The 11,979-nt window shown below is 39.1% G+C and overlaps 1 protein-coding gene across 1 annotated transcript; it reads left to right on the top strand.

The window, feature by feature from the left end:
* The first annotated feature begins 2,025 nt into the window (after positions 1–2,025).
* On the top strand, positions 2,026–5,994 carry LOC115925089 (uncharacterized protein K02A2.6-like). The gene has a single exon (XM_030988267.1). It carries the CDS (start codon positions 2,026–2,028, stop codon positions 5,992–5,994), a length of 3,969 nt encoding a protein of 1,322 aa, XP_030844127.1.
* Positions 5,995–11,979: the final 5,985 nt, after the last annotated feature.

Here is an 11,979-nt window from a genome sequence, read left to right as displayed (position 1 = left end):
GACCTACAAATTCTTATCATTTTGATGTCAGATCAACAAGCACTTCCTTCCTTTTTCTTAACTGATCAACTATAGACTTGATCATGACCATGATATGATGTACAATGTACATGTATCTTCGTATATTTAGTTATTCTATTTGCTATATCTGATGTTGCTGGAGTGGGGGGGGGGGGGACTGTGTCTGAATAGTGTATTTAATGTACTGCATATTTGATTTGTATTCCCTTTGTGGCCATTTTCATATGTTCAGGTGCCTTCTGTTTTACAAGCCTTGTGCTTTTTTAAAGGTGTCCTTTCATGTAATATTTTTCCAATTGGAGTATTGATGACTGTTACACATGTACATGTACCAGTATATGTTTTTACATTGTTGGATGATGAATAAATTGAAAGTGAATTTATTGAATTGAATAATATCTCAAGGCCATGATATACAGACAAAGTTAATTATCTAGGAGTAAATGTGTGATATGATATCATTTTATATCTACATGTATGTTCAACAAATGACCTATATCATATGCCCATGATTATTGCTACCGCAGATTGTAATGCGGCTTCACATACATCTAATAAATACAACAAGTTGTTCATATTTGAGTTCTACAAAATCCAGCCTCAAGAAGACTCTTATTATAAATCATAATTAGTGTACAACACTTTACATGGTGGCAGCGGTGCCAGGACTTTGCTAGACCATTTTGAGTGCAGGTGGAGCCCGGATTTGGATTTTATGGACAATTTAAGCACCGTTTACCGGCCAGGCCTAGGTTGGGATTTCGTTTACGCGCATCGACCCCCTGTGCTAATTTGGCTCGTGTGTATGCGGTATGGAACTGACTAGCACGTATGAAAAATTACGCGCGCTAACCGCGGAGGAATTTTGAACGGAACAGTGTGAGTCGATTGTTTACATTGTGAATGACGGAAACTTCACGATTTGAGCAAGTTAGTTTTCCTCTACAACGATTTTGGACTGATATTCCGCTGAGATGAATTTTGAACTGAGAAAGGTGAAGCTCTGAACAGGTCAGCGATATATTTGAGGGACGTTTGAGTACTGCAGAAAACGACACTGATTATTTGGTGAGTCGCAAATATGAGATTTTAAACCCCCTACGAACTGAGACCGAGTGAGCCTATCGTCCGATAGCACAGCACTGATCGAGAAGTGATTATTTGACCTACATTCAGGACCAGCTTGATGCGGAGGCAGAACCAGAGCCTAGAGGCTCGCCAGGAGCAGAGCCTAGAGGCTCGTCAGGAGCAGAGCCTAGAGGCTCGTCAGGAGCAGAGCCTAGAGGCTCGACCGGGACCGGGAACAGTACAGTACAGCTAGGGCGCTATACTCCCAGCCCTGCATTTTGGTTTGGAACTGAGCCACACGGACTCGGAGCTCATCGGGAGGATCGACGACGTCGCTGGAGCTGGACACCTCGATCGACACCTAGTCTACATACCTATAGATCTAGACCTATATGAGAGTGAAACCTGGGAATACAGATCTCCGTGGAATAAGATATGAACTTGAACTGAGAGACACTAGATTTTAATCAAGATTCAACATTTTGAAATAATGGACGCTTTGCTGAATTCATTATTTGCACATGTTTGAATGGAATGGTTGAATCACCAACCTGACCAGGATCATTTAATGTGAGTAAATCCATGGATAGTATTGAAGGACCGGCTTATATTTAATAGAGACATGGAAGAGTTGGACTGGCAAAGGAATAGGCCTAAATTGCTTTGGAATTGTATTATTGATGATGTTTGTTGCGATGCAGTATAACAAATGCCATAGATATTTTGTCTCATTGCAGTATTGATAACACAGGATAGGGTACGTGTGAATTTTAATGTAACTTGTATATTAGGATAAGGCACACTATGACCTACTCCTTTATGTATAAGGCTGAATATGACTAGACTCTAGTAGTAGTTGTTTTTTATGTGACTTAGACTTCTAGGCTATATTAGATTTTATTGGCTGTTACAAAGTCACACACACAAACAAACAACATGGGAGAGATGACAGGAATCAACCCTCCCTGCATGGATTGGGCATCCAAAGATTTGCCGACTGAATTTAGAAATTTTCAATACTATTGTGAGTTGATATTTTCAGGGCCGCTTAACAAGAAGTCTGACCAAGAGAAATGTACATACATCCTGTTGTGGCTGGGTCAAGAGGGTATCAGGATTCACAAATCCTGGGGAAAGGACTTCAAGACCCCAGCTGAGGTCTTCGAAGCTTTCATAAAACATTTCGAACCAAAGACCAATTTCCGTCTGGCAAGATTTCAGCTGCAGAAATTGGCACAGGAACCAGCCGAAGCCATAGACGACTTCATGGCCAGATGCAAAATACAAGCACAAAAATGCAAGTTTGCGGACATTGAACTTGAAGGTCGCCTCATAGAACAGATCGTCATTGGCACCTCAAGCAAGAAGGTACAGCAAACATTGTTGGCCAAGGATGAGAAACTGACGTTAAATACAGCTTTGGACATCGCCAGAACCCAGGAGGCAACTGAGGCGGATATGAAACTCCTTCATGGTCAAGCCGTCAACGTTGATATGACGAAGCAACATATCCAAAGGAAGAAACAGTGCTCATTCTGTGGACTGAACCATCCACCGAGGAAGTGCCCTGCTTATGGCACCAAATGCAGAAACTGTGATAAAATGCATCACTGGGAGAAATGCTGCCGACTGAAGAAACAGGAACAAGAATCTAAACAGCAGTGGCAAAGGAAACAAGAAGCTACAAAGACATATCCGAAAAGGTCGCAAGCACAGAGATCAAAGAGACTCCATGAGATGAAAGAAGAGGAAGAAACAGAAGAAACTGACGACATGCGGTTTGAGACCATCTGTGTAGACCAGATCAGAAAGAACGAAGCCTTCGCTGTGATCGGAGTTGAGATCGGAAGAGGACCAGCGACTCTAAAAGCCAAAGTTGACACAGGATCTGAAGGGAACATTCTTCCATTACGCATTTATCAGAAGATGTACCCTGATCGCGTGGACTCTAATGGGGAACCTATCACAGGAAAGCTAAGAAAGTCACCGATAACGATAACAGGCTATGGTGAAAAGAGTGTTATTCCACAAGTAGGCCTACATACGCTGAGCTGTAACCACCAGGACAGACAAGCAAATGGAGAATTCTTTGTGGTGAAGACTCAAAGACCAGCCATCCTTGGACTTGAGTTGTGCCTGGATCTAGGATTAGTAGTCTTGAATTGCAGTCTGATGGAGAGCCATGATAGTCCCATCAAAGATAGAGAGCATTTGAAGACTTTGTATCCCGATAGATTTGATGGAATCGGAAAATTTGATGGGAAATACCACATCGTGATCGACAAAGATGCGGCTCCTGTGATACATGCAGTTCGACGATGCCCGATAGGCATAAAGGATGACATCAAGAAAGAGCTTGATGAGATGGAGAGTCTTGAAGTGATAGAAAGTGTCACTAAGCCAACAGACTGGGTATCAAGCTTGGCATACACCCAGAAGCCCAATGGAAGATGGAGAATTTGCCTTGACCCAAAGGACTTAAATAAGGCAATCAAGAGAAGCCATATGCCGATGCCAACCATTGAAGAAGTCCGACACCAGTTTGAAGGAGCAACAGTGTTCAGTACCCTGGATGCCAGACATGGATATTGGGCTATACAGCTAGATGAAGAATCAAGCCATTTGACGACCTTCAATAGTCCCTTTGGTCGTTACCGTTTCAAAAGACTACCTTTTGGCTTGTGTGTTTCTCAGGACGTGTTCCAGCAACGAATGAATCAAATACTAGAGAAATGTCCTGGAGTCATAGGAATGGCCGATGACATAGCAGTCGTAGGAAAGACGGCAGTGGAACATGACGCCAACTTACACAATCTGATGCGCGTCGCAAAGGAGCATGGACTCGTCCTGAACTGGAACAAATGCCACATCAAGCAAGACCGAGTGAGATTCTATGGCCTTGTCTTCAGCAAAGATGGAGTGCAACCAGACCCACAGAAGACAGCAGCCATATCAGCCCTGAACGCACCACAGAACGTGACAGAACTCCGAGAGTTCCTAGGCATTGTGACCTACATGTCACCATTCATTCCAAGACTTGCCTCACTGACTGCACCACTTCGGGAACTTGTGAAGAAAGATGTGATATATAGCTGGACTGAATCACATCAGAAGGTGTTTGAGACCATCAAAGATATGATCTGCAAGGAGACCACACTTGCTTACTTTGATCCAAAGAAACCTGTTGTCCTAGAAGTAGATGCATCGATGAAAGGCGTTGGAGCAGCCCTCACACAGGAAGGGAGACCAATAGCGTTTGCCTCAAAGTCCCTCACAGACACCGAGCAGCGATACGCTAACATTGAGAGAGAGATGCTAGCAGTTGTCTACGCATGTGAAAAGTTTCACACGTTCGTCTTCGGCAGAAGTTTCACTATCCTCTCAGATCACAAACCACTAGAGATGATCACTCTCAAGAACCTTGGAGCTGCACCACCAAGACTACAAAGACTACTGCTCAGACTCCAAGGGTATGACATGACAGTGAAATATAAACCTGGAAAGGAGATGCTTCTGTCTGATGCCATGTCAAGACTTAATCCTCTGCCTCCTGAGTCTCCTGAAATGCACATGAAAGTTGACTTTGTAATGTTCTCAGACAAGAAGCTACTGGAGATCCGCACCGCAACATCAGAGGACTGTGAACTTTGCATCCTGAGAGATGTAATCCTAGAGGGATGGCCAGGAGAAAGGCGTAAACTTGACAAAAGCCTGATCAAATACTGGCCATACAGGGACGAGATGTCCATTGAAGACGGGATTATCCTGAAAGGTTCAAGAATTGTCATCCCCAAATGCCTGACAAAGGAATACCTGAACAAGCTACATGAGGGACATCAAGGCATCATCAAATGCCAACTGAGAGCAAAGAGCTGTATCTTCTGGAATGGCATAAATCAGGAGATCGAGATGATGGTACGGAAATGTTCTGTATGTCAAGAATATGGGAACTCCCTGCCATCAGAGACTCTGCAGCCACATGAAATTCCTGTCAGACCTTGGCAATTTGTCACAACTGACCTCTTCACACTTGATGGAAGAGAGTACCTTCTTGTTGCTGACGTATACTCAAAGTATCCAATTGTAAAGCAGTTACCACAGCAAGCAACAAGTAGTGCTGTCATCAGACTGCTTAAGGAAATCTTCTCTGAACAAGGAACCCCCGAGAGACTAATGAGCGACAATGGACCTCAATACAATAGTGCCATATTCGTAGAGTTTGCCAGAGACTGGAATTTCCAACATGTAACCTCAAGCCCGAGATATCCACAATCCAATGGATTTATAGAGAGGCAAGTACAAACTGTCAAGAACACCATGAAGAAAGCTAAGAGAGATAACATAGGCGTCAACAAGGCATTGCAATGCCTGAGAGCCACTCCATTGGACAGCCATCTACCATCTCCAGCAGAGCTGTTACTGGGGAGGAAGATCCAAACCAACATACCGACCAGAATTCGGAACCAGTCACCCCAAAAGGATGACATCTACCAGAGACTGCAGACCAGGCAGGATGACCAGAAGAAATACTTTGACGACAAGCACGCTACCAACCTTCCCCCACTACACAAAGGACAAGAAGTCAGAATCCAAAATCAAGAGACTGGTAGATGGGACAGAGGAAAGATCACAAACAGGAGACCAGAACCAAGGTCATATGAAGTAGAGACATCATCAGGTTACACTCTGCGACGAAATCGTAGGCACATCAAACCAACCCAAGAGAGGGACAGCATGGAACAAAACCATCAACATGCTAGTGATAGACATAATGATGTACACGACCAGCAGAATGCACAAACAGAACAAACACAATGCAAACCAGACACACCATCGAATCACCACCAACCATACACCACCAGATCAGGTCGTACTATTAAGAAACCAGAGAGATACGATATGTAAAATATTGATATGGTTGGAGATAATTCAAATAATTGTTGTCTTTTGCTTTCTTTAACAATGTTTACAAGGTTTTGAGTAATTAGATTTAAAGAGACATATTGAATATGTCATGTTTTGTTTATTAATTAAGTTTATTGCATTATAAAGCAAGATGATAACTGAAGTCTGATCAAAACATTTTAGATAAATAAGCAAACAATTCGCATTCAAATGAAAAACAAATGTGATAGAATTTTCAAATTGTTTTTGGTGAAAAAACAACAACAAACAAACAAAGAAAGGGACGAAATTGTAAGTTCATATTAGCACAAGTTTAATTTCTTAAGCAAAGAATTTTAAAAAGATATTTTAAACAGTATGGATCTAAATATGAAATTAAGTTTTCATTGAGAAGAGGGATTGTGATATGATATCATTTTATATCTACATGTATGTTCAACAAATGACCTATATCATATGCCCATGATTATTGCTACCGCAGATTGTAATGCGGCTTCACATACATCTAATAAATACAACAAGTTGTTCATATTTGAGTTCTACAAAATCCAGCCTCAAGAAGACTCTTATTATAAATCATAATTAGTGTACAACACTTTACAAAATGGTGTCAAACAGAGTGAGTACATGTTGTTGTATTCATGCCATTACAAAAGCTGCATCTCAAATAAAGGTGTTACAGTACATGTCACTCCTTCTTCACTTACATGTACCTCCTCATTCTTTAAACTTTCTTTATTATTATTTCAAACAAAAATTCTACCACTGCTCTCTTTTGATGCATAAAGTACATGTCCTTCACCCAAGTACTGATGACTATTTCAAACATACACAAAGACGTAAGTGGGTCGAGCAGGCAATTCTAAATGTCTTATTTCATGCGTTCATTTGCTTTCCCCAACAAGGGTTTCCAGCCATGCCTCAGTCACACTGCAAATCCAACTAGAAACCAATCAACTTCAGGACCATCGGTGGTAAAGCAATTATTTTGTTTGGTCTATATTCAGTTGCATTTGTGTGACTGGGCTGTGAGAGTCATAGAAAGGGAATGAGATCACTAAACGAGAGGGTTGAGGAAGAAAGAAAGAGCAAGGGTCTGGCAGTAAACAGTTCAATGGACCTACTTATTGACTCTTCATCAATATTGACAGTGTGCACCTCGCAGCAGGAGCTTGATTGTATGGATCAGGACAACACGCTGTCACAAGTAACAATAATGCTCATTGCTCACAATCAAAACCTGCACGGCATGTGACAAAATAACAGGAAATTCCACCCTAAATGGACACTGGGTCGGCGGGGAGGAGGATGACGACATCTGAAAAGGCCACTTTCTTTAAAATGACAAGATGACAGAGGCCAAGTCACTATATAAATAACATTCAAGTTTCACTTCATGACTTACATAGTGAATGTTCAATAGTACATGTATAGAATATACTTGCGCGTTCTAATTGACAAAGATATTAACACCTACAGTTCATGTAGAGCCCTTGCCTTGTGGTATAGGTTTTGTGTAATGATTCACCAAATACAGTTATTCACTTATTATCAGAACTCCAGAGTTAGAGTATCATTTTGCCATGATTGGATATATATTAATTGACACATATTAAAGATAGCCATCGACCATAAAGATCATATCTTGCAATAAATAGCAACTGAAAATCTGAGTGATTTTAATGTATCTTAGGTTTTGTAGCACTTGGTTAACAGAATATCAAGTTAAACTATTTCAGTTAATGTTTCAAGAGAACATTGGTATTTTCTTTCTGTTTCAAGAGTTCAAATTTTACTAACAGGGATGCCATCACTTCCCACACAGGAGATGATAATAATCACAAAAGCACTTCCAACCAACTCAAGACAAGCTAGGATAACAGGTTACACAAGAGAGATCATCACTCTTCCAGGTTTTGCTGGGCCTCTTTTCTTCAAGGCGATCCAATCGCTAATCGATGTCTTGAGGAAATTGGCTCACACTGTAAATCTATAAAATACTATACCGGACCGTCATCATGCATAACCTGAGCTATGTACTGCTTTAGTATCGTCACGGTGATGAGGAGAATATGCTCTAATCACCCTCTGTCTTAGTGCTTCGATATCCTCTCTGATTACTATCTCCGATGGAGTAGTAATGAATCTTTTAATATCTGAGCAGGTTTTGGAGTCAGTGTAAAGATTACAGAGGCACTACAGTTTTTATTTGCTCCGCTCGCATCGGTGGAAAGACATGCTGTGAGAAGTCCCCTTTTATTAAGAACTTTGCAAGGAAAAACACATTAAGTTGACTATTTATGTCCTGCTCACTTAGCTAATGGTTTAACATTAAAATTTTCAATACCGGTAAACTAAATAATTAGGAAACACCTTCCTAAAACCTAATGCTCTTCTACCAGGAAACGGACAATTTACATGTATATATAACTTAATTTTACAAGAGTACAACCTCTATGCATAAAAACATGAATTTACCCTGAATTGGGTTGGTTTAAGCCTAGGAAAAAATGTATCAAAAGTTTCCTTCATTGCCAAACTCTCAAATATATTGGGTTGATATTTTTGGATCAATATATTTAACCCACTATGATTCATCTTCCTGTGAAACCGACATTGTGATGTATGAGGACCACATCAATATAATCAATACTTTGCATTTATTTGCAGTGCCCCATTAATAAACTTAGTGGGCGAGCTGTTAGATGCTTCCAAAGAAACGTTAGGTAATGTGATGACGAGAGAGGCTGTCAACTATAATGTATTGTATGGTATTGATTTTTAGGGGTAATTTGTTTCAAATGTCTGGTATGTGACAACATCCATATCCAGGAGGACATAGATGTTCAAGCAGTCATTCTGTTCTAGGCCATGTTTCATTTAAAAAAAATTATCAGTAACAAGTTACAGTAAATGTTACAAGCTCCTGAGATTGTGGCATTTAATTTGCTGAGAACAAATTTGTCACAGAAATTTAGCATATGTTATTGATAAGAAGTTTTACGAAATGTTCCAAACAGATGGATAGCTAAAACTCATTTAACTAAAATAACAGCATTACACCAAATTATGTAAACTAATGTTAGCCTTATTATTTTGCAAAAAGCCAGGGCTGTTCTCTGACAGACATTTGAAAGAATGTTTTGTCAACTTTGTCAGTGTTTGATGTATTAAAAATGACATGTACTGTACCTTCCATCAACTCAATTAAAAAATTCATATTATCTTATTCATTTTTTCCACATATTGTTAGATATTTTAAAATACATGATCTGATTTTATAAATATCTATCAATATTTTTGTTTAAAATGTGAAACAGTCCAAATGAACAACAGCAAAAAAAAAGTGGTATACTTATACATAATATATCCTGTATTTGTAGCCACTGCTCATTTACAGTAAGCCTCTAAGCATTTAAAAATGCATGAGTTTAGACTTTAAGCTTTCTTAATAGCTCTGCTGAATAAAGAAAACAATTGATTTTCAGCATCCTCATCCTCTAACACAATTGTGGAGGAGGATCTTGGTTTAATTAATAGCTTTTAAAATTCAATGGAATGGTGTTGGTGACTTTTTTTTTTATATTCTGCAGTTAAAATATTGCCTTAAAAAGACCATCCTCAAGTACCTAAACTTAATCCACTTGTTCAAGGATTAAGGATGGTTTTCCCTTGATTGTTGGGTATTCAATTAGAAGAATCAATATTACCAGTATACAATAGAAGGAATGCAGGTTTTAACCCCCTAAAGTCAATTGTTTACAAGTCTTCTCCAATACAAGACTTGAATGGGGCTTTTGTGAGGACCAACTTGTAACAAGTTTTCTCTTGTATTGTGGTCACGAAGTCCTTCCAAACATTTACTTTACGAAATGAGAACAATGGGATGAATAGTGTATTGACTATAAATAAAAAGAAATACTGATGTCTCACCATGAGGTCAGTAAAATTAGATTTAGACCAACTTGAAATAAGCATTATTTGCTAGTTTGTGGTTTAAAATCCTTGACAAAAGTTTTTTGATAACAGAAAAATTAGGGATTAAAAAATTATACTTAAAAAAGGGGGAAAGATGAAAAGAAATATACAGTCACACCATGTGGTCAGTTAAGTTAAGTTGTCTACAACTTGTAACAACCTTTTTTGTGATTACAGAAATGTTTTCCCAGCAGCTAAATATAAAGTATGAACAAGAAGATACATGTAGATTCTACTTTTAGAAAATGAAATAAACACAGTAACACTGTGTGGTCAGCAAAAGTAAACTGAGAAGAAAAAGAAAGTGGTTTTGTGGGTCAAGAAAGCAGCATGTTCCCTGGCCTGGGGATGGCTGTTTTGTAAATTGCACTTAGAACAAGAAAGAGTTGACAAGTGATGAGAGAAGCCAATAAAGAGTAAGGATAGCTACATTACTGAGATGTGAGTCACTCACAAACTTCCAAAGCAAAGACTGGAAGATTTGAAAACAAAATGATCTCAACTAGAAATATTGTGTGAACAGTGCACAAATTCATGATGACTGGAAAATATGTGATCTTGATTGCTTAATTTCATTTAGCTGTAATTTGAAACAAAAGGCATGATTATTAAAAATAAGACAGGAACTAAGTAGGAGTGGAATAGTTGCTCATATCATTTGAATAAGCACTACCCTTTCAATTTGATACAAAAAATTATTCATCTGGTTTGCTGATTTATTAGTTCACGCCTATGTATAGGTACTCTTACTCAAATGAGTGTTTTCATTGTTAAATATACCACCTTTGTATGTTTTGTTGAAATTTTTATAATAATTTTGGCATCACTTAATAAACAGAAACATTATAGAGATCAAGAAATTAATTTTCCCCAACTCTACATTGCACTTGCATTGCTCTACCTCCATAAGGATCCCTCCCTACCCCCTCCTTCTCTTCCCTTCTCTCTCTCTCCATATTCATACTCATATTTAAAGCATTCTTAATCCTGATTTCCTTATTAAATCTTAAGTTCTTCAAGTTAGAAATGAGTTAACGAAATTAAATCATAATTCATCTTTTACTCTAAAAGTATCAGTCTTGGCATGGTCCATTGATAATTTTCTACAACTCCATTAACAACAAAATAACTAAACATAAAAATAGCTTCACAAAGTTAACTAAACCATTTTCAACAAATATGTTTTTTTAATCTTCAAATAGATAAACTTACCTGTAAACTCTTTTAAGTGTTGAAAGTACTGTGCCGATGCTCCCTCAAATGTTAAAAATATCGCCACAATCGTGGCAAAATATATTCCTCTGGCCATAATTTTCACTTCTGTTGTATTTCCACTCTTTGAACTAACAGTGGAAAGATCCAATCATCAGGTTGTCAAGATGAAGTCACGATTAAGTTCCCTTAACAACTCCACTGAATTTCTCTTGAGTATTTTCTTCAAGACGACACAAAATTAATTTGAATACTTTCCACAGTAAATATCCGTAATTCAACTGTTTGAACGCGTTTATCTCCTCAGGCTCTTTATTCCCTAGATCCGCAGTCGTAGTAACAGCTTAGATCCCGCGTCTAAAATAGCGTCACCCAGGCCCAGCAGCTCAATGTTTCCTACCACCGCTAGATCCTCTCCGCTCCCCTGGAGTCCTCCGCGCTCCAAGCTGCCAGTTGGCCGTAAGACAAAAGACCGTGCAGACAATCCCCGCAAGACAATGTTTTCTAACAAAAGGTTAAACTATCATTTCTCGGATGGTTAATTTCTTTGTCATATGTCATGAAAATCCAAACAAAACAAAAGAGATCGATATAGTTCCTTCGCAGTAAGTTTTGACAGGTTGTTGCACGTCTTGGTATGAGTACCAATGTGAGACCTAAACACGGAGGCTTCGCTCCAAACAAAAATTAAATTGGTGCGGAAACTTTGGCGCACTCGAGCTCTCACACGCCGTCTCTCATTCAGCAAAGAGCGAACAGGCATTGGAGGCTGCGCAGACGATACGATACCAATAT

Source organism: Strongylocentrotus purpuratus, unplaced genomic scaffold, assembly GCF_000002235.5.
Source record: "Strongylocentrotus purpuratus isolate Spur 01 unplaced genomic scaffold, Spur_5.0 spur5_contig_840, whole genome shotgun sequence".
In the NCBI taxonomy this organism is placed as follows: Eukaryota; Metazoa; Echinodermata; class Echinoidea; order Camarodonta; family Strongylocentrotidae; genus Strongylocentrotus; species Strongylocentrotus purpuratus.
The sequence above is the reverse complement of the archived record's forward strand: the minus strand, read 5'-3'. Positions and strand labels throughout refer to the sequence as shown.